The sequence below is a fragment of the Cyprinodon tularosa genome, unplaced genomic scaffold, assembly GCF_016077235.1.
Source record: "Cyprinodon tularosa strain WSP-4 unplaced genomic scaffold, ASM1607723v1 ctg223, whole genome shotgun sequence".
In the NCBI taxonomy this organism is placed as follows: domain Eukaryota; kingdom Metazoa; phylum Chordata; class Actinopteri; order Cyprinodontiformes; family Cyprinodontidae; genus Cyprinodon; species Cyprinodon tularosa.
In genome coordinates, this window is record NW_024038833.1 from 1,170,636 (window position 1) to 1,195,000 (window position 24,365).

The following is a 24,365-nucleotide window of genomic DNA, read 5'->3' on the forward strand; positions in this document are numbered from 1 at the left end:
AGAAAAATACATAATTAAGACCTTTCCAATATTAACAATCTAAGCAGTAAAAATAAAGATTAAACTGAACAAAATAATCTAAAAAATATGTTATACAAAAATAGAGTATTTTAATAAATACATTAGTAAATACCATAGTGTTTTTCAACTTAACACAGCTATAATTATTTGGAAAAGAAAACAAGGACCTCTTTAAACTTGAGACACAGTATTTCCCACCTCTGACAGGGATAAAAATGAAAATTATTTAATTATTAAAGTTCTAATATAAAATGTATTGTTCTTACAAGATTTTTTTATGGTCATGTTTTTACAAAATAGATGTTACTTGCGAGAACTTGTAAAGTTTTGTTTTATCATATCATTAGTATTATTATACACTACTGTTAAAAGTATTGTTAAAAAAATATAGTGATAAACTTGTTTTTTTTTATCAACATTGCACAACAGTTGGTGTGCAATAATCTGACTTTAAAGTAATATGTTGGGTAACTTATGAAGCAAACTATTGTACATGGGCAGTAAATGAAAATGATGCCTTTATTTCTAATTCAACTTAAAAACTCTGAAAGGTGAACAGATACATCTTAATAGTTGGGCCTTTTTTCATTTCAACACACCTGTTCTGTTTTCTGACCACATCTGAAACCGTTGATTGGCTGTGCTGAGACGAAATGACAGATAAATACTTTCTCAAGCTTTAAGGATTATAAGGCTTGGTAAAGCAGGTGTCCCCAGAGCACATTCTGCCACGATGACACAAACATTTTTTTGCAATTGCAGCTCTCCTTTTATGGTAGGTAAATATAGACACACAACCACCCACTGAAAAGTACTTCTTTTAAGTATGATGTATTCAGCGAGAAGCAAGAGCCAAAATTATTTGCACATGTATTAACAATTAAGCCTAATTTTGGCTCAAATTGCTTCCTGTAATGATGAGTGGACATAGTTAGCAGGCCCCTCTCAACTGCCAAACACTGAGATCTGAAGTATCAGTTCCAAGTCAAGAGAGTAGTGGAGAAAAAAAGCTAAATGCTTAGCTATACACATGCACACTAAACACACACATTTTGCATGCATCCTTCTCCACACCTCTACACTCAGCCCCTTTTTATCCCTTACAATGTTGATAAAATCATTAAAGCCCTAAAGCCTTAGACACTTCAAACATGCACAAAAGCTGCCAGCTTTCTTCAGCCTTCTGGCTGACCCACCAGCATACACAATTGTGGTGGTGGAAAAAAAAAGAAGCCACACGCGTAGATAGCTTTCCTCCCACCTAAATACTCAAAAGAGAAGCAGGCAGTATGAGGAATAACAGAGTGAGCTTTAACTGGCCAGTTTCTTTCTATCAGATTGAAAAACAAAGAAAAATCTCAAAACCAATCAGATCAATGTTGCATCTGTCTAGTTAACTCTAAAACCCCACATCTTTTTATTTCACCAATTTCAACCAAAAAAGCAATAGCATCACATTGCTTCTAATATTGGGGAAATACATTTTTATTTTTTATTTTAATGTATATCATATTAGGAAACTGAAATACTTTCTCTAAGTGTTTTGATCTTGTATGTTGCATGAATGTCTCATGTGTTTCTCAGCATCAACAGTCACATACCAGGGAATCATTTTGCATTTATGATCGTTCACACTCTCACCTCTGTCTGCAGAGTGTTTGCGCGCTGCTCTTTGGCACTGAGCGACTCTTTAAGGACCTCGATGTGTTGCTTGTAGTCCGAGTTCTGGTTGGTCAACGTTTCTAGCTTGGTTTGCAGAGCCTGCATGTCCGACTCCTTTCTGCTCAGCTCCTGTTTCATCTGCTCTATCTGAAAATCACACAAAAAAAGGATATATTTATTGCAATTATAAAAATGGTGACTAATGAGTGAAAAGAAATCTTGGAATTTCCTCACAGTTTACTTTCAGTTTAAGTTTAAAAACAAAACACAAAACATTTTATGCAACAAAATATTTCTTTGAAGTGCAGAAGAAATAACAAAGGAATTCTTTAACCAAACCAAATTAGGTGAAATATACAGCATTCCACCACACTGTCAGTCATGGTAAAAAGTGGTTGAAAAGAAATGACTCTTTAGTTGCATACTTTCACACTGAAAGTGTTAAAAACTTAATCTTTCAGTTTGATCATATTAATTAAAAAAAGAGAGCACCACTTATCATAAGAATAATAGTTTAGAACAGAATTATCTTTGTTGTTAAACAAGGATGTAGCAATTTCTGAGCAAGTACACAGAGGTCAGGTCATTGGAATAAGCAAGACTAAGTAACGTGAAAGAAACATTGTAAAAGGTAACTGTAAAGTAAAGACAAAAACATCTCAGAAAGATCACCATAGTTACAATTCTATTAGGATCTCTAAAGAGTAAAAGACAATATGTTTATTTTTATCAATATTGCTTACAGGTGAACAGTTTCAAAAAAAATTCTAAGCTCTAATCTATTTTTTTTTTCTGTTTAACAGTTGACACTTGAGATAAGCAATTTATTTTACCCAACTTTACGTGAAGGACAATAGAGAGAGTTATACATATAAAGATGGCTTGTTACCTTGTTTATGAAACACCTGAGGAGAAAATAAATGTTATTATTCGGTACAGTAGCCTTTGTTTGCAATTACAGAGGTCAAACGCTTCCTGTAGTTTTTCACCAGCTTTGCACACACTGCAGGAGGGATTTTGGCCCACTCCTCCACACAGATCTTCTCCAGGTCAGTCAGGTTTCTGGGCGTCACTGAGAAAAAGAGTTTAAGCTCCCTCCAAAGATTCTCTATTCTCTGGGTTTAGGTCTGGAGACTGGCTAGCCCAAGCCAGAACCTTGATATGCTACTTCCAGAGCCACCCCTTGGTTATCCTGGCTTTGTGCCTCAGGTCATTGTCATGCTGGAAGACCCAGCCTCAACCCAACTTCAATGCTCTAACTGAGGGAAGGAGGTTGTTCCCCAAAATCTTGCGATACATAGCCCCGCTCATTCTCTCCTTAATACAGTGCAGTCGCTCTATCACATGTACAGAAAAACACCCCCAAAGCATAATGCTACCACCCCATGCTTCACAGTATGGATGGTGTTCTTGGGCTGGCACTCATCTTTCATCTTCCTCCAAAAATTGTTACTGAAATTATGACCAAAAAGTTCTATTTTGGTCTCAAATGACCACACAACTTTCTCCCATGACTCCTCTGGATCATCCAAATGGTCATTGACAAACTTAAGACAGGCCTTGACATGTGCTGGTTTATGCAGTGGAACCTTCCGTGCCATACATCATTTAAAACCATGACGTCTTAGTGTATTACCAACTGTAACGTTGGAAACGGTGGTCCCAGCTCTCTTCAGATAATTGACCAGCTCCTCCTGTGTATGTCTGGGTGGATTTCTCACCTTTCTTAGGATCACTGAGACCCAGAGGTGAGATCTTGCATTGAGCCCCAGTCCAAGGGAGATTTATATTTTCTAATGATTTCTCCAATAGTTGACCTTTTTTTCACCAAGCTGCTTGGTAATGTAGCTCCTTCCAGCCTTGTGAAAGTGTACAATTTTGTCTCTGGTGTCTTTGGACAGCTCTTTGGTGTTGGCCATGTTAGTATTTGGATTCTTACTTTTAGTATGGGGTGGACAGGTGTCTCTATGCAGCTAACGACCAGATGCATCTAATTTAGGATAATAAATGAAGTGGAGGTGGACATTTTGAAGGCAGACTAACAGGCCTTTGAGAGTCGGAATTGTTGGCAATAGTTGTTCATACACTTATTTGCAGCCATATCATACAAATAAATAGCTACAAAATCATACATTGTAATTTCTGGATTTTTTTCTTAGTTTATGTCTCTCACAGTGGACATGCACCTACCACAACAATTTCAGTTCAGACCCCTCCTTGCAAAATAGCAGGGTGTTCAAATACTTATTTCTTTACCGTAGCCCTGTTACACACACTTATGGATAAGCACCCACATTTGTACTGTCAAAATACTTTAAGGAGAACAGAAAGGAAGATAGAAACATCTAAATATCTCCAAAGGTTACTTTACAGCACTGCAGTAAGAAGTGGCAACTTGAGAGGTCATTGGGCCTGCATAACAAACATAACAAACTAATCATACAAATGTCAACAGGTAGTTTGGTTATCATGCTGTGTTTGCACAATTCTATGGCAAGTCTAACTGGAAGCATTTGCTTTAGCCAAATTAGGCTTACTGTCAAATTATCCTTTTGGCAAGAAACACTCCAGATGGGTCTGGCATAACCCACAGGTATTTATATGTGGAAAAGCAAACCATGCACACTTGGCTATGCTTCCATCCAATTGCCATGCATATTTTAAGCATTTTTGTAAAATAATGTGATAAAGAAAAAAAAGTTATCATTTACTGAAGTAAACTTTCAGCATTACTGTAATAAACAGGAACTAGAGGTTTAAAACCTACATGGATCAGACATCTGATAAAAAAGGAGAAAGTTGTCAAGAGCATGAAGAACGTAAGTAGAGTACAAGACATCATAAATGCTTTGAAACTATGCGGGGTGGGCAGAACTTGACCTGTGCAGATTTTTTTTTCACTTTTGTCTCTCTGCCCCATGAATTGAAACTATCTCCCACATTTGACTGGGACAGATTATGAAAAGTTATTAAAAACAAAACAAAGCAAAAACCTACCAGAATGGTTACAACGCAAAGCTGACACTTCATAGATACACTGTGCAGCATCTCTAAACCAGAGCAGAGAGAATTTTTTATAGGACTATATTAAGAATATAATGGGCAGCAGCAATTAAGGCTGTGGGAGGGTTTATATGGATACTGGATAAAGCAGTGGGAGGTGATTGTCAGAGAGATATCTGTGAAGTTTGTTAAAGCTGTTTATTTTTTATTCATAAAGAAGGAAAAGAGATAATTACCCCATATTGGAGCTATGCTTATCTTCAATGTAAATAATAAGCTGCTCTTTCTTCACCGTCCCATGTTTTTTTTTTGCAAGGCTTGTAGAGGACAACTGTTTTACCCACTTCCTCTCCTCCTGAACTTCTATCTAGGTAGAGTATTTTCTTTTTTTAAATGTTTCCTTGATTGTACATGCCTGTCTGCTCTGCCTGCTACATATGCATTGTGTGACTCAAAACCTGACTGTTTTCTCTTGCAATTCACAGATTTCATTTTGTATTTTCCTCTAAAGCAGATGTGCTTTACTTCGTAAACAGCGTCCCTCTTCCTGTAAGACCCATGAAATTGCGACTAACTAGCTGCGTAGTCCAACTAAAATAGACCTGGGGTCTATCTCAGTAAAAGTAACGCAAGCTCCCTTGCAGAAAATTGTCTCGAGTGTGATCATCTCCATTGACTTTCAATGAGTGCTAAATGCAACGACCACGTCCTATGATAATAATAATTCAACTCTATTGATCTCACATTAGAGAAATTTACCTCTGCATTTAACCCATCCCCTTGGGGAGCAGTGGGCTGCCATTATGTGGTGCCCAGGGAGCAGTGTGGGGTTAAGGGTCTTAATAAGAGACCCAGAAGGCAGTCTGTAGGAGTGGGGCTCATACCCAGAACCTCTAAATTCCAAGCTCTATGCCCTAACCACTCGGCCGCCACTCCCCAGGATTTTCTGTTGATTCGGATGATAAATCGGATTTGATGTGTTCAAGGCTCAAGACATGTTAAATGCAAATCTAGTTGCCTTTGACAGAAGAATTGAAATACTGTAGGGCCAAACTATGTCATTTTAAAGCATAATGGCAGAAATTTGTGTCCATTTCTATTCAGAAATAGTGAGATTGGCACTAAACTTAAATTGTATCTTAAGTCCTACAGTAAGTCTGAATTCTTTAAAAAATGTAAAAGAACACTAGATGGATTGATGAAAGGACACTGTATTTGTTTTCTACATGTGAAATTCTATAGATGAAGAGAAAAAGAACGGCTCTATAAACATTTTTATGACAAAATCTAGAGTAATAATGATAAAATTTACATTTAAAACACTTTTATTCCTAATTGTGTTTCTTCCTTCTATAGGATAAACTATATAAAAAATGCAAACCAAGTGTTAAATATTGCTCTTGTTTTCATGTCTTTATTTGAAGAAAATAAGAAGTTACAACTATGCTGAATATGTTTGGGGTCAGTTTCATTATTTACTAAATAAAACGTGTTTTCATAAATTCTATGGTAATAAATTAAATTGGAAATGTGGTAAACTGCTACATTTAACCACCATGTAATGTCATGAATCCCATTTCAGATTTCATTTATGTGGAAATAGGCTAAACAGTCGAAAAGCTGAAAACCACTGAGGGTCACAACCAGATTGTTTTAGAAAAGCAATGGAGAACATTACAGAAAACCACACAGGAAATCAAATGTACCAACAGAGGGATGCTTCTCTGCTGAGTGGGCTGTTGTGCAGAGGACTGGAATATGACTGCTGGTCCCAAAAATATGCAACATTATTTTAAAAAGAAGAATTTCTCAGATTGAGAGACCAGAGTTCACTGCATAAAACAGAAACTCAGATTGAACTAGACCATGTTTAAAAACCCTGCAGTCACAAATTGATCCCAAAGGACCCATAAAGTTAGAACAGGGGCAGAATAAACTGCAAAATCAGGAAAATGTTTGCAAGGTGGTGTCAAAAATAGGTGAGAAGGGTTACATGCTCATGAAATGTGCCAGCAGTGGACTAAAATTATGTTTAAAACACCAGAATAATATTTAAAACATTATTACTCAATGAAAGACATGATCAAACTGAAGAGAGGCTAATAAAAATGTGTACTTCTTCTTGTTCTGTGATCCAAGGCAGTTGGGTGGGCATGAAGAAGGTGGGAGCTGGTCTGATGGAAGACACACGTGGGGACAATGCCTGCTCCTACAGAAACACAGAGATGAGATGACAGCAACCACTAAGCTGAAGCACTACTATTAGACAAAGACACAATCTCCTAAATCACAGAGCCTAGACCTTTGACAGGGCAAATCTCTACAAGAGTAGCTCAACGCACTCCTTCTCAATACTATATCACAGAGCAGTTTAATAGTGTTTGAGGAGATCCAAGTCTAGAGAGGACATGGGGTAGGATAGGGACAATGCTCCCTCTCATTTCTCTACCAGCAGTTGGATCAAAACGACAGTCGCTACCAGAGCTCAAACAACAGGATCCCAAGCGCTTCAAGGATATAGAATGAATCTGTGCATGGCTGCATGTGCAGTGTCTCTCTGTGTCTCTGTGACTGTACGCAGAAAGATGAGATATGTGAAAGCATGCCAGGGCCATCACTGTGATATATATCGTGGGTAAAGAGAACTCCCTTCCTCTGTTCCTCTGCCGTTGTAAGCTCACATTCATCTGTCAGAGCCCTATTCATAAAAAACATCTCTTTTATGATTGCATCTGGAACTTCCCTGTCGCAATGACAAACGGGCCCATACAAAGAGCACCATTAATGAACACAGAGAAACTTTTTCACATGTAGCACAATTCATCGGCCTCAGCCATCAAAGTAGAATAAATAGGCGTCACGGCCATATGGACTGAAACCTTGTGAAACTTGAAACCTGATACCAAATATGAATTCTGACCATATGTGAAATGGGTTGCTTTAATAACATACTTTTGCAGTGTGACTGAGTACTGAAAGCATGTTAAATCACAGGCCACATTTATTCATTTAAACGTGTTTCACATGGTGCTTGTTTTGCCACAGATACATATTTAAACTGATGACCATACAAAACAACCTATAGGGCCAACTAAACCTTCAAATATCTTTGTGTATGTCATCAAGTGAGGTTATACACATTTGAGTGCAATTGAAAAATCAGAAGACAGCCTTACAGAGATAAATCTGTATCATCTTCTGTAGAGTGCACAACAGCCTGAATAACTGGAAGCTATCAGTTTCAGAGTATGTTCCCTCAAACATGTTACTATTCAAACCAGGAGATCTGACCCCCACCGAAATGATTTAATTTTAGATTTTTTTGCCTTGCATTTCTATGAAACTCAAAAATACAAAAATTCAGAGAGTACATTCCCAGCATTCTCTTCTAATTAATCTGACAATGTAGCTTATCAATGTCTCCATATGCCAGGCTGCCACAGATTCTCTTTGGATAGGTAAAAAAAAAAAAAAACTTTACCATCACACTGCAATCCAGAATACTAAACATTGATCATTTGTGTCCCTGGAACAAAACTTACACAGCTTCTACTCAAGCGTAGCAAGAGTAATTCAATAATTAATTCCATGTGATGTTATTCCTGCCTGTACTGATGAAGACTGACTTACCGTAACAAATAAACACTTAAGTGGCTTTAGTTGGGTGAGTTTACCCAATTATCTAATTAATTATCCTTGTTATTATTGGAGACTATAGGAACCAGACATTAACAACACAGGAAATTACACAGTATTTATTGTGTAGCAATGTACGCCCCTGCTTATGGATGTTGTTTTGTGGCTGTTAATATTTAATTGTTTTTTGCTTTGAATATTCTAAAATATACAAATTTGGTCATGATGTTTTTCCATTTTATTTATTTGCATTAAGGTCTTTTGCTCTTTGATGCATTTATTTGTACTAGCCCATGCCAATTTACAATATTTTTCCCGACTAATATTATTCTACTGTTGTTACCAGTGACGTGCGGTGAGGTTCATAGCTGGTGAGGCACTGACGTCATCAGAATCAGATTTGCAAATAGATGCATAGATTGACAGCAGTTTACAGGTTATGTTTCACTTCTGCATCCTTACACATACAAACTGTAGCTCACAAAACACACATTTCCTTAAAAAACAAAACAAAATAAATGTTATTACTGTCTTACCTTTACTTATAAATGAATAGAAGTCCTCCTTATCTTCCTTCAGTTTTAAAAGTCTCTCTGTCTCAATGGAGATCACTGCCAGGGAAGAAAGCCTTCCTTGATCCGTCCTGTTCCTGCCTTATGTTTTCAGTCTCTTGAGCACCCCCTGCCATGAGGCAAGAGAACTGCCTGCCTCACCTCGAACTTGTTCTCTGCCGTTTATAATCGCTCATTACACGAAACACGTTACACAAACACAGTTGGTGACAAAAAGCTCTGTACATTATATACATAAGCCAAATTATTAGAAATAAGTTCACATATTACATTTGTTTAAACCATTTTATTGACGCCGTACAGCAACATGCTCTCTCCGCTTTGCAGCCAGCGCAGAGCCAGGGGTTGCGCAATCCAAGGTGAGGCAGAGCTCGCTGCTGCCTCACCAGCATCGCTTCCAAGCATTTGAATGGGAAAATAAGAAAATTCAGCGATTTTGAACAAATAAAAATCGAAATTGGTGAAGCTACATGAAAAATGAATATTTTTTAGTACAAACCACCGGATGAATATAACAATTTAAATTACTTTATGATTATATATTTTCTTTCTTTCCATGATGGCTGGTGAGGCACTGCCTCACCTGCCTCCCCTGACCGCACGTCACTGGTTGTTACATTTTAAAAATCAAATATGCTAATATGTACACACACCTTTTCCTGTCATTGTTCAATCGCTTCCTTTAGGTGACAGTTGCTGCACAGTTGGCGCGTGTTTTTCAAATGTGCTAAATAAAGAGGCAAAAGCTGTGCCTGTAATTGTGCATTTACACAGACTGCAAGACCTATGAAAATATTGCCTAAGGCATCTGTTTTGCTTGCTGGTCAGCAAACACAGTTTGCATGGCAGGGGAATTCGCACAGTGAGCAAAAGGCCACTCTACCTTTTGCTCAGTTGGTTTCACTGGGGTAGGACTATCAAACCATCCCATTAGGACTAAATTAGCTTACTTAAAAGCCACCCACAAACCTCTTAAGAGCATTCCCTTATTCATCGTTTGTCAACAATATTTGCTCCATCTTCGATTCTGTTTTTAACAAAGTTTGTCTCCACTGTGCCCCTTCACTGTAGGTCTCAATCATATCTAGACCCTGATTGGTTTTCGCAATGACAATGTAAACAAAAGTTCAGTTTTTTAAACTCCTACAAACTTTGTGTACTTCACATGCAAGGCGGCGATCTAGCCTTGCTGAATTTGCAAAAAAACAGGCCATTCGCAACACTAGAATTGCAACCTTCGCCTCTTTCTGCCTCGCAACACTACTTTACAGAGCCACCCTCTGCATAGGCATAACATGGAAATCGTTCACTCATTTGATGTGAACGTTTCTTAGTGAGTTTCAGGTTTAAATGTTTTCGAGATGGTTAACATTTACTTTTGCATACCCTCCCCCCAAAACTGTCCGGTTTGGTTATTAAAATATAATCTGCATACTCATAACAGAGTTATCAACTGCTGTTCTTCTTGTTCTTGCTAATGCTAACAAATTTGCATATGTTTTAAAACATTCTAGCCTTTTGAAAATCTAGAGGTCTTAGATGGCTCTTAGACATCTAGTCAGTGAGGAGGAGATGCTTAAATTAAAACTCAATGAGATTGGTGAAGAACGAGGATTGAAAAGACTTTGAAAATTGTTTATTTGTTAAATCAGGGAAAGCTGGTCTGGGAATTTCAGAAACTGCTATGTTACTCGGTATGAAAAAAAGAAAATTAAGTTATTGATAGTATAAAGTACTGGTGCGGATCATAGCTTTATGACAACACTGTATTAATCTTCTCATACATCAAGCAACAAAATGCACCATAACCTGACTATCCATTTCAGGAGACAACAGAGTATCTTTACTCAGAAGCTTCCATAGATTCTTTGTAAAACATACCCCTAGAGGAGACCCCTCATCTCACAACCTTTATTATCTAGGATAAATCTTAAGAAAAACTTGGAAGACATAATCTACAGTAATTCACAGTAAAAATGTACTTTTTTCTTTAATTAAGGATTTTTGAATTCAATTAAGCAGTAAAGCTAATATAATTCTAAAAACTCGATTCTTCTACATGATACCACTCTGTGTGAGTGGTCTCAGCAAATGACTGCTCACCCTGAGCCCGGTTCTGCTGGTCTGCAGGTTTCTACCTGTTAAAAGGCAGTTTTTCCTCTCTACTGTCACTACAAGCATGCTTGGTGTGAGGGATTGCCTTCGAGTCAATGAGTTGATGCAATGAACTGGTTTACCTCAGATAGAAAACTTTGAATTAGTTTGACTGTAAGATCTCATTGACCTGTCTCTATAAAGTGCCTTGAGATGACATGTGACATGAACTGAATTGAATTGATACCAAGTTACTTTTATTCCAGTAAGCTCCACAATAACGAGATTAAAATCCATCACAGTACCTTTTGGGTGTAGTGAAACAAAGAAATGAAATGCGTGATGCTACTGGATGTTACTTGCCAATACGGACCCAAATATATATGGAGTGTTTCTTACACCTAATCAAATCTCTGCCATGAGGAAAGGAGGAAGATTTAAATGTAGGCACTCCAGCCAGATCTACCAAATAAAGATATCAAGAGGTGCTCATCCTCCAGTTACAACAGAAAACCAAATTTCATTCATTTTTTTTTACATTCATTACCATATAAAACATGCTTTTAATAATATGTAACATGCATGACAACATAAGAAACCGTTCAACAGCTGCTACAAAAATGTTTATATGACATGATTAAAAAAAATTGTTTTCATGCACTAGCTAATTAACATGCATAATTCAAATCACGCATGCATTGTGTTGCTGGCTTATGTTTCATGCAGAGTGTCTACCTTAGTTTTCATAAATTTAGAGTGGCTCTTGTAGACTTCCACCTGCTTGAGTTCATCGTGCCTGTCATCAGGGTGCAACAGGCCATTGGTTTTTAGCATTTGGACGTCATCCTCTAAGTCTCTGATGTTTCTTTCCAGGGAAGAAATCTTGGTGTCCTGTACCAGCAAAAATTGTGTGGCAAAGAGTCAGAAACTCATCAGCTATTAATCCAACAGCAGTATCAAATTTTATATAGAGAATTTAATCACAAAACAGCCAACATGAAGACAAGATATAGATCAACAAAGACTATCCAATCTGAGTTGCACCTACAACATTTATACAAAGATGTAATGGGGATGTTTATTTCAAATGACCCTACTGTTCTATTAAGAGTAATTGTAAAGTAACTGCCATTATACTATATGTATCATCATTTACGGAAATAAAGATGTTAACTAGCTTTAAACAGTTTATATACGTATATCTGGAAGAAGGGGTTAAAAGCTTAAAAAAAACCATCATGAATACTAATGACACAGAAGTTTTACATAAACTCATATTAAGTGTTATATAACCATTTACTCTCAAAAAAATCCAAAAATAAATATATAATTTATGGTCATAGGAGTATGTAACCAACTTATAACCAGTATACATCTCTGTGTCACATGTTAAGTTAATTTGGGATAATAGGTCATAGATCAGCTCAAAACATTTTTGTTTTTTAATATCCGTGAAGAAACGGTCTGTCATGTCCAGGTCCTAAAGTTGTATGGTGGCATTGGTTTAGACAAGTGTTAAACACTAAACTTTGAAATGGGCTGCCCAGTATCATCAGCGCAAAACACAGACACACAGACTGAGCAAGAGGGAATGTATAAAGTTACGTATCGAATTACTGAAACAAACATACCAGAGTGTAAACTTGGGTAGAGTTGTTTTGGATAGTCAGGAAAACAGTGATACACTAGACTTGATTTTTGCATTTTAAACTATGTTTCTCATTTCCATGGGAGGATACAAAATTAGTCACAGCAAAGACAAACAGCTCATTTTTTAAATTAACATGACATGCAAAAGTTTTACCATGTAATAAGAGCCAAACTTCCAACTTTCCAGGATACAAACAATGGTACATGGCATTCTTACAATTCAACCCAGAGAAAGTTTTTCAAAAGTGGGGTAAAAAGTCATACGGGAACACAGTTGTCTATGTCAAAATAAGGAAAAGATAAATACAAGCGCTAGTACAATACCTGCCAGATAACATCAGGATCAAAACAGAACGATGGGTTTGTGTTCTGCAATTACAAAGCAGACATTTGCACATCAAAGGCTAAAACAAAAGCAAGATGTGATATAAGGAAAAGGCTAATCGTTTAGCTGCTTAAACTAAATAAGTAACATTGCTTGAACTGCCTCTTTCTATTTTTATTTCCAAATCAATCTGTCAGAGTAATATTCAGATTCCATCTGTGACTAACACTGAATGTTAATAAGTGGAAAAAATTACAAAGTATCTGTAGCTTTGAGGTAAGGAAGTCACTTTTGGAATAAGTGCTTTGCTGAATGAACCCTAAGTATGTGTGGTGGATAACTCAAAGACTCATGTGGAGTCAAGTACATTTTTCACAGCAGTAAAGGATTCAAAGGCTGAGATGAGAGAGAAAGCCTCCATATGTGACATTTGAAACAAATTGAATAAGTGCTTAACTCGGCATGGGCCAATAATGAACTTTGGACATGGTGGCTATACAAATACTGAGGCATAATAAGATATACATACAGGTAATAATTAGTTTACAGTCTATATGTGAGTATTTAAAATCTAGGCAAATATTCAGCTCTTTTGCAACAGGAAGAATGAGTATGTCACTTTGATGAAATACCGTACAAGCATTGAAAAAGAAAACAACATCACTCATTGCCCATATAACACAGGCAAACCTCGATTCAAATCTATTTGAAGATAGATTTACTTTTCCAAGAACTGATACCACATTACTAAAAGGCAGAAAAGTGTGATGTCACTGAAAATGTTTTCTCCTCGAGGATTTGCTGAGTCCTACCTTCATATCAATGACAGTTTGCAGAGTTCTTGTCTTAGCCGGATCGGCCTGGAGATGGTTACGCCGATGGAGCTCCGGGGGAGGGACCCGGTAAAAACAAGCCTGGCGACTCATCATCTTTAGCTCTTTCTAACACCCACAGCTTTAGAAGCACTCGCAAAAAATAAACTGATAAATCTCACTGGCTCCCTTCTTTTTGTTCCTCAGGTTGTGTTTTCTTAAAGAATGTTATGAAATCCATTGCTGTGCTCCCACAAGAAGTCAATAAAACTTTTCCTATGATCTAATCTGCTTCCTCTCCAAAGGATGCCTTCTATGCCTGAAGTGTTTTTTTCTGTCCTGTTTTCTTCGTGTCCCTCTTTCTCTGGTTGCTAGCAGGTAGAAGGAGGCAAGTTCAGGTTTAGGATTGGATGACTGAGTCTTGATCACTCTTTTTGGTGCAAATTCTCGGTTTCTTTTCTCCCACTTGCTTTTACTGTCTCTCCTGCAGATGTCTCTGGCACGATGAAGCTTGTGCTAGGCAACACCTTCTGCCAGCACATGCGCTAAGCTTTTTTTTATCAATAATTAATGGTAGCTCTGACCTGCAGAGATGCCCACACAAAACAACAAAATTGTTCAAGCTGCAGGCATACACAAAAACGGACATTCTGGAACATTAAGTGTTGCTGCAAAATTCCCCATTACTCCTCTTCTTCATAGCTTCTCTAATACACACTGCACAGTACTAGCCAAAAATTTATTCACCTAAAAATGGAAGATATCTCCTATTGAAGCAGTTGGTAAATTTTTTGTGAAAACACTTTATTGAATAAGAATATCTGCAAAGTTCTGTTTCCAAAAAGTATACATGCCTAATCTAATGTAAGTAGTTGGACCCAGATTCCAGAGGATTGGGCTCAGATTACAAATCAACAATCTACCAGCTTTATGCTCAACTTGATAAATGAAAAAAGATTCAGAACTTAGGGAATTTTGTACAGATAAGCATGGATTTTGACTTTTGTTCCACTTTAATCTCAATAAACTATTAGAGATAATAGCAATATGTTTGGCCTGTAAACTAAGGCCAAAACAAGCAAGGACAACTGCCTCAGTGGAAAAAAAAAAAAATTGGGTACCGGTAACCTATAAAAGTGATTCTAAATGACAACTACATGTCTTCTGTAATACCGTTACATCGGTCTATAAACCTCCACTTATATGACAGCAGATCCACTTTTCTAATCAGAGGATGACAGACATACAGAGGTCCATGTTTTAGGAGTTGAGAAGTAACATGTTGACTATTTTATTTGCCACAGAAAAGATATCAATTTGGATTGAGTGAAAAGTGTGCTGTGCTGAGTCCTTACAAAATACAGTCTCAAATTACTGAGACTGCTATCATAGTTATCACATGTGTGTAACAACTGCATTCATTTAGACTTAAGCATTTTAGTTTAGCCACTGATTATCTTAAACCAAATAACAGTGTGTTCCATTTGCACTTCTTAAATCAGTAAACATTAAGATGACTACTCTGGAGAAAGTTTATAATAAATTATTTGGAATTTTGAAATCAAACGTATCTTCACATGAAGAACACATACAACCAATGATATTGCTAAATGCTTTTCAGAAATATTTTACTTTTGTATTAAAGCTATTACCAGGTAGTATAAAAAGAAGGACATTTCTAAAAAACAAAAGAAAAAACTGTTTTGGCTCATCTAGGTTTAAACAGCTGATGTCCAAAAGTATCAAAATAAAAAATACTTAGAGGATTCATGAAATTTTATCTTTTATTTGATGAAATCAGATAAAAAAAATTTTTATATATATTTTTAAATGTATGATATTCTTGTATTTAAATTTTCAATCAGAACTACTACCCTTTCAGAAAGGAAGCAGGATAATTTTTCATGTTAAGTTGTAAAGCACAGAATATGTTTGTAAGATAGATAGGAAATGTAAGATAGATGTTTGCAAGAAGAAAAAAAAGAGTGCATAAAGAAGGGTTCCCAGAGTGGAACCAAGAATGTACTGAAATAAAAGGCAATACAAAAGCTTTGACAACAAATCAAGTACAATTTTTGACATAAATCATATAAAAATCAGTGGTGCACAAAGTATTCAAAAGTTGTACTTGAGTAAAAGTATTAATACTCATAGTAAAGTCTTACTCAACTACAAGTAAAACTTACTTAGTCAAACATTTACTCAATTTGAAGTATCAAAGTACTCATTTTGAAAATTCTTAAGTATTCAAAAGTGCATGTATTTAAAAGTACTTAAATATTCAAAAATACAAATTAGATGTTCTAATATTAATTTCTGTGTAATTTACCATGTACCATGTAACTTTCAGAAACCACCTGAAGTGTTGATGTTAGAGCAACTCTGCTAAAAATTCTACACCATCTGTAAAGAACTTCAGCATCAAAATGCCAGCTAAGGAAAACTCTTTTGACTTAGACTAACTTTATTGTAATTTTGTATACACAGCGTGTCTACACAATACAATGCATACAGTTTTTCAACGTTTTAAAGTGCAGCAGTGATCAATATGTAATCAGTGCAGGAGAGACATGGTGAAAAGGGCATTGATGTGGAGGTTTCAGAGTAGTGCAAAAATGAATAAATAGATATGGTGCAAAATGTGGTAGAAACACCGAGTTGAATTCTATTTAAAAGGATTTGAATTAAAGTTTACAACAGTTCAACAGGCAGGGAAAAAGCTGTTACGGAACCTGCTCATCCTGCACCGAATAATGCAAAACAGTCCATATAGGGGGAGTGAGGGGGTCACTGATGATGTTACGGGCTTGCAACACACAGCACTGGGATGAAATGTCTTTTATAGAGGGAAGAAGAGCCCAGATGATTACTTCTTGGTTAACCTCTGTATCACCGTTTTAAGGTGTTTACAAATACTCAGAATGCATGAACATTACACTGGTAAAATGTTTACCAGTATAGACATGTTAGACATCCTTGGAGAGCTTAGATTCTCCAAAATTCAACCACCAAGTTTATTTTATGGACATAGTGAGCACCAAAGCACAATTAACACAGATATAGCAGCATGTTAAAATGTACCATGACAGAGCAGCAATAACAAGCAAACAACTGTTTTTTTGAACTGCTGTTCAAAAAAGACCTATTATTTTCGAGAATAAAAGAAAAACCATCTTTAAATCTTGTTTGAACTGATGCAGTTTGGGCTTGATGCAGCTTGGGTGTTTTACTCACCCAATTGTCAATAATTATATTCAGAAACTAAAAAGTGTTAGCTTTCAAATAATGTATCACACATATAATTTGGGCTTACAGTTCCTAAGTTATTTGCTTTTCCATTTGGGTATGCAAAATAGGTGAGAATGAGGTGGATATTAAGAGGTTTAAAACAAAAAGCAAAAACAAAACAAAATTGTCTCGATTCTCCTGACACTTTTATTATGTGAAAAAGGTTTAAGGTTGAATCTATTACCACAAAGAACCCGCAACTCACACTACTGAACAACTTGGTCACATGGCAACAAGTAACACCCAAATTAAAAGTATAAACTAAAAATAATATCTACCCTGAGTTTCTCACATTTGTGAAATGTCATGAAAATCTCTAACGCAGTGCTGTCTAAATTCAGTCCTAATGGCTTCTGCCATGCTGAAATTGCATTTAAAAAGTAACAAGTAACTAGCAGCTTCCTTGAAATGTAGTGTAGTGAAACTTATTAATAGCCCCCCAAAAAATGACTCAAGTAAAGTAAAGATACTCAAAAAAATACTTAAATACAGTAATCAGGTAAATGCACTTTGTTCCTCTCCACCACTGGTTAAAATATACCATAAGAGCAGTTAACCTTTTGATCACCTAAGTTTAGAATTTTAGCCACTGTGAGCTGTTGAAATTCCAGCCTCCTGTTGGCTGGGCTTTACATTGCTTCAATCTGATGTAAAAGTTGTAACTTTCTAATGACATAATGCCAGAATTTACCTTTCCTTTCTGTCATAGCCTGTGCACTCGTTTCTATGTCTTTGTAAAATTTGGGTCTCATTCAAGGAAATTAAGTCATGCAAAAGAAAATGTCATCATATGTGTCAGAGTTTAGAGTATGGGAGGAACAGTACACTATTTGGTTCTGCCATACTGACAATACTGAAAGAAGGCTCATTTCTGGTCTCGGGGCAGTTTTACCATCTGAGACAAACATTCTACTGCATGAAGAGTTGGGTTATTTTGATCTGGTTGATAGACAGGGCAGTAAAAACACACAATCAGTGTGTTTAGCGAAAAAGGGTACATCACGGCTGAAATTAATTATTTTCTCTTTGTTTTTTCAGAGTTCATGCAACAATTAGAACAATCTATAAATCGGACTGAAAGAAAACTTACCAATCTGTTTCCAACAGTAAAAGTACCGTATGCTTCATAATTTTTTTTGTTTTTGTTTTTCAGCTTCTCTATTGGAGATTGCTCCTGTGCTTGTTATGTGACCAAAAATACTTGAATTCATGAACAACTCTTATTCCAAGGTGCCTGATCCCCATGGTTACTGTAGAAAACAGGCCCAAATCCCCTCCTCCACCCACATGTTTAGGAGATATATTCAAGGTTTATGCTGTTAGGCTGTGTTTACATCAAATATTGTGCAGTGCATTACATTACATTACAAAGACTTTCACATAGAAGTCAAGTGATGCATGCAGATGCATTATTGTTCATCTGAAGCATATTGCTCTTATTATAACTATTGTCAAAAACTTTTAACATTTAACTGAACTGTGGACTGTGATATTCTAAAAGGTTTTGTCAATTTCTCTGAGCATCACACAGTAATTATTGTTTAGTAAGAGATCATAATCCTATTAAACTGAGCTAAATTAAACAAAGATTAAGACTAACATAAATGGGTATAGGATCTCGTACAAATAGACAAGTGTATCAGTAAATAATAAAATACATAAATATATATCTTTCCATCAATAGTACACCTAAAGTGGCCAGAGATACAGCGAGTAAAATGTAATGAATTCCATATAAAATTTTCTTAGTTCATTTATTAATTTGTCACGCATACACTTTCCTTGAAAACTATCAATAGCACATAACAAAATATTTTTGATCAAGCTTATATTAAAAAAAATATACTGATTATTGGCCAACATAACATTTAATATTAAAAATCTGTTTTATTGCAACTGTATGTTTGGTTTCATTGTTATGAAGCTAGTATTAAATATCTATCTACAGAGGAATCTCAATTGTAATGTATACATCTGAAAAAGAAAGATAGATTTAGGTACACAATTTCATTAAATCCTCGGTGGATCTATGAACACTGCTAATAAGCAGTCATTAAGACTAGGTTACATAAAAGATTAAAGACATCAAATTTCTGAGCAGGTTTAAAGCACAATTGGAAACTCAGAGGAAGTCAGTCTTTCGAAACTACAAAGAACTGGTGTATTCCATTAGATAGGCTTTCTTGGCCAAATATTCTAGGCAGATAACAAAGTGCATCAATTCGGTGATGTATGGGTTTGAAAAAAAACAAGGGAATAAAACAGTGCATGTGTGTCTGCTGGTATGTTTCAACATAAGTTTACTTCTGGGAAGGTCTATTAGCAGAGACTTAAAGTGGCTAATAGTGAATATAAACCTAAAAAAAATCCACAACTGAAACATGCTTTTCCTGAATTATCCAAAATAAAACAAAAGTGTATTTGCAGGGGAAAAGAAGGGAGTAGGGAACACTAAAGACAGACATAATCAAAATGAAACAACTTCTTGGATGAAAAAAGTCGCATTAAAAAAAGGAAAAGATTGAAAAAATAAGGATCTGCTGACATGAATGTCCAATTTCAACAGGTTAGCACTAAAGTGTTTAAAAAGCCACATTTCTGAAGTTTCATCAATGTTTTTGAAGGAAAGAGCAGATAGAGAGGAGCTGCCAAAACAAGCAGAAGGAGCTCTGAAGCCAGGGGAGTCATAAGCGCCTGCTTGCTTCTTTTTAATAGCAGAGCAATATACTCAACCTTCCTGATCCCACACTGAGTGAAATGTCTTTATGTGAAATGGGGACCTCAACTTTATTTAGAACCCCTACAGAACATATGACAACATCACTATATGCAAGAATATATAAATGCCAAAGCAGAAATCTCACAGTGAGAGTGTATGCATATGCGTGTAGGATTTTGGCAGCAGGTCAGAGCTAGGCAGGATAAGACCAATGGTGCTGCTGTTATTATTGGGTCTACAGGGACCTGGCAACTTGGGAGAGTCAATTAGACCCAGATTTATGCCTCTTAGCATGCATATGTGCTGGTGCGTCCCATCACATAACTTTAGTTCACAGTGCATATAATCACCATAACTAAACTCTAACAGAACAGTACCACTTTGTGGCCATTTTTGCTACTGCAAGCATTAAAATTTTACTGCAGACAGCACAGTCAAGAATCCCTTGAGAATGAAAAGATTTAATAGGTCTGTGTTGATCATTCTCATGCAATGCTGATTAGTTGACTGCATTGAAAGAGAATAAACTAACAATTTGAACTAACGTTATAATGTTTGCAAATTTAAACAAGAATATAGAGGTGGTGAAAATATAAGGGAGGATGTGCACAACTTTAAACAGTGTTTTAAGTTTCTTAAAAGAATTTCATTACATTAAAGTAACAATATTTAAAGTATCATATTGGGATTTTACACATTAGTCCAACATAAAATCAGTGCATAATTGTAAAGTTGAAGGAAAGCTATACATGTACACTATATTGCCAAAAGTATTTGCTCACCTGCCTTGACTCACATATGAGCTTAAGTGACATCCCGTTCCTAATCCATAGGGTTCAATATGACGTCGGTCCACCCTTTGCAGCTAGAACAGCTTCAACTCTTCTGGGAAGGCTGTCCACAAGGTTTAGGAGTGTGTTTATGGGAATTTTTGACCATTCTTCCAGAAGCGCATTTGTGAGGTCGCACACTGATGTTGGACGAGAAGGCCTGGCTCTCAGTCTCCGCTCTAATTCATCCCAAAGGTGTTCTATCGGGTTGAGGTCAGGACTCTGTGCAGGCCAGTCAAGTTCATCCACACCAGACTCTGTCATCCATGTCTTTATGGACCTTGCTTTGTGCACTGGTGCACAGTCATGTTGGAAGAGGAAGGGGCCAGCTCCAAACTGTTCCCACAAAGTTGGGAGCATGGAATTGTCCAAAATGTCTTGGTATGCTGAAGCATTCAGAGTTCCTTTCACTGGAACTAAGGGGCCAAGCCCAGCTCCTGAAAAACAACCCCACACCATAATCCCCCCTCCACCAAACTTTACACTTGGCACAATGCAGTCAGACAAGTACCGTTCTCCTGGCAACCGCCAAACCCAGACCCGTCCATCAGATTGCCAGATGGAGAAGCGCGATTCGTCACTCCAGAGAACGCGTCTCCACTGCTCTAGAGTCCAGTGGCGGCGTGCTTTACACCACCGCATCCGACGCTTTGCATTGCACTTGGTGATGTATGGCTTGGATGCAGCTGCTCGACCATGGAAACCCATTCCATGAAGCTCTCTGCGCACTGTTCTTGAGCTAATCTGAAGGCCACATGAAGTTTGGAGGTCTGTAGTGATTGACTCTGCAGAAAGTTGGCGACCTCTTCGCACTATGCGCGTCAGCATCCGCTGACCCCGCTCCGTCAGTTTACGTGGCCTACCTCTTCGTGGCTGAGTTGCTGTCGTTCCCAAACACTTCCATTTTCTTATAATACAGCTGACAGTTGACTGTGGAATATTTAGGAGCGAGGAAATTTCACGACTGGATTTGTTGCACAGGTGGCATCCTATCACAGTTCCACGCTGGAATTCACTGAGCTCCTGAGAGCGACCCATTCTTTCACAAATGTTTGTAAAAACAGTCTGCATGCCTAGGTGCTTGAATTTATACACCTGTGGCCATGGAAGTGATTGGAACACCTGATTCCAATAATTTGGATGGGTGAGCAAATACTTTTGGCAATATAGTGTATTTATTTAATAAAATGATGCAAATTGTGTTAAAGGCGTTAAGTCAATCTTCTTTATTCTGACAACCACTAAATAAAATTCAATGCAAACATTTTTCTTTAGAGGTCAGCTAGTTACATAGTGCACCAGACTGTAATCTAATTTTGATATAAGGCTACAGCTGGTCTGCTATACCTGAGTTCTAGTGAAAGAAACTGCATTATAAAGGTGAAAGAACATATTGAAGAACTCAGAGTTAAAGCAGTGTTATGTTTTCAAACTACTTTTTAAGCCCTGGATATTTTCCTGATTACTGGTGTTTCCATCATCCAATTTATCATAATCATTATCCTTGAGCTGAACAGAGGAGAGGAAAGAAGAACAATGATTGGGTAAGATCATTATTCTCCTCTATTGGCAACTCTAGAGAAGCTGCAGAACGTTCAGATGAGAAAATCAGTTGATAGGACAGCAATTTATTTTTCACTCCAAGCAGAATGTCATTGTTGATGGAAAAAAAATAAAATAAAAAAGGTTTAATAAAGGTTTGACACAAACAAACAAGTGGAGGAGAGATTCTGGTCAGATAGGAGCAAAAGTTTAACACTAAGCACAGTTAAAATGAGCACTGCATATCACTGAACCCCTCGTTAAAACACTGTGCTGGCAACATCTTATCATGGGGACGCTGGTCTGAGTTCATAAAAATATGGATGGAGCGATCCTGGAAGCAGTTGCAGGCCATGACTGGGTAATAAAAGTTCAACCACAGTTAAAAAGCATTGCTGCTCACAAAACTGTCCATCTGATCTAAGATTTAAAATTTTTTTTTTTTCTTCCACTTCCCATTTATAGACAATTATGTTTTGGGCTGTCACAAAAAAAATCTCAATAAAATCTCTTGGAAAAATTACAAGAGGCAAAAAAGGTTTTCAAAGGGACTTCACATCTACAGAACATATCAGCACAAATGGTGGCTTCAAGTGATTTAAGACCTAAACAGGATATGTTTGTTTTGAACAGTATAAAAATCAGAATATAAAGACCAGGGATTATGACACATTCTGGATCTAAATTCCTCCTTCAGTAAAATATTCACCAAAATGAAAGATTATTGATTTTTCATGTCACTCTGTCAACAAACTTTACCTTATACAGAAAATTGAGGCATATATTCTTGACATTACTGTAACAGATGTTATTTAAAAAGTGAGCAAAAGGTGAGTCTTTTATAATGATAAATTATAATAAAAAAAAAAAAAACTATGCCTCCATTGGCTCCCAAAATGCTAAATGCAAGGGTTTCATTTATTTTGACTTGAGCAAGAGTAGCCAGGAAGTGAAGCAGTCAGCCACAGGTGTTAGCTGCTTCTTGTTCTTTACAGAAACCTCTCAAACAGACCGACCTTTCAACAATTGATGCATCAAAAGAGTTTCAAAGGAATCAAACCTCCAAACCTCTTGGCAATCTCTCAAAGAAGTCCTTTGAAACATTAAAACAAACTTTAAAGAACTATAAAGTCTGAAAGTTTTCACTCCTGAGTGCTAAAGTTTAAAGACTCATATATAGTTTAATTGCGTGACTTTAAGTATATACATGCTCCAAAAGACACTCTATCACCCCCATCTTTCATGAGAAGTAAAAAAAAAAAAAAAGAAAGAAGCTGAAAGAACAACATTCCCTCTCTTTTCAATCAGGGAGGTCAGAGTGTTTTTCCTCATTAATCATACATTAATATTCAGATAAACACTGCCTGTTTTTCTACTTTAGAAAAACAGAACCTTTCTAACTCTCCCTCTCCCTCTGACAGACCGCTCAGACCTGGTTGCCCTTCCCCCGTAGCGTACATAGCCTATCTTAGGCTGTCAAATGGTTAAAAATAACATGGCTAAAAGAGTGTGTGAACAGGTACTCTCTTCTTATGTACAAATCATGGCTGGGACCCACACATGACAAACAGATACACACCCACACGCACACACCCACCCACACAACATCTACATTAATACAGTTAGCATGAACTAGCCTACCCAGAATCGCCTTGGTGGCCAAACTCCCAACATGGGTGGATATCCCATCAACATCAACAACCCTTAGAGGGTTTTCTCTTGTGTGAATTGCTCAGCCAAAAGGATCCAGATGTGCACACACACAAAAATACACACATGCCTTTATTCTGACTGGACACAGACAGGGAGACTCTGAGAGCGTCAGAGACATACACAGACATGGAGCACACACACACACAGTGAAATTAAGGGCTAAGAAGATTTAGAAGTTAAAAATAGATAAGGCAGGAGTGAGGAGCTACAGAGCAGTCTACTGCGAACCCTCACAGCAGAGGATACAGACACACCTGTGCAGAAAAACCATTTCCTGCTGCCATGGATTCTGATAATTCCAGATCAAGAAAAGAAGATTAACATTTGGATATAATTTGATATGCTTCAACTTAATCCAAATTTATTTAATAATCATTTCTTTCAGCGCACAACAAGCTCCTCACGTCATGAGCAGTGAAATGCCAAATGCAAAGCTGGCCGCCCACAACTGGCAGATGATCATAAGCTATATATACACACGGCACTCTCACACAGTTA

General features: G+C 36.9%; 1 protein-coding gene across 1 annotated transcript in view; it reads right to left on the bottom strand.

The window, feature by feature from the left end:
* Nucleotides 1–24,365, bottom strand: part of LOC119784299 (ERC protein 2-like) — a 226,543-nt gene that overhangs the window by 187,830 nt on the left and 14,348 nt on the right. The window contains exons 5-8 of the mRNA XM_038286276.1: nt 12,963–13,007; nt 11,724–11,879; nt 6,803–6,895; nt 1,663–1,830 (exon numbers count right to left, since the gene is read on the bottom strand). Of these exons, the coding sequence (XP_038142204.1) occupies nt 1,663–1,830; nt 6,803–6,895; nt 11,724–11,879; nt 12,963–13,007 (462 nt within the window). The remainder of the gene's footprint in view (nt 1–1,662; nt 1,831–6,802; nt 6,896–11,723; nt 11,880–12,962; nt 13,008–24,365) is intronic.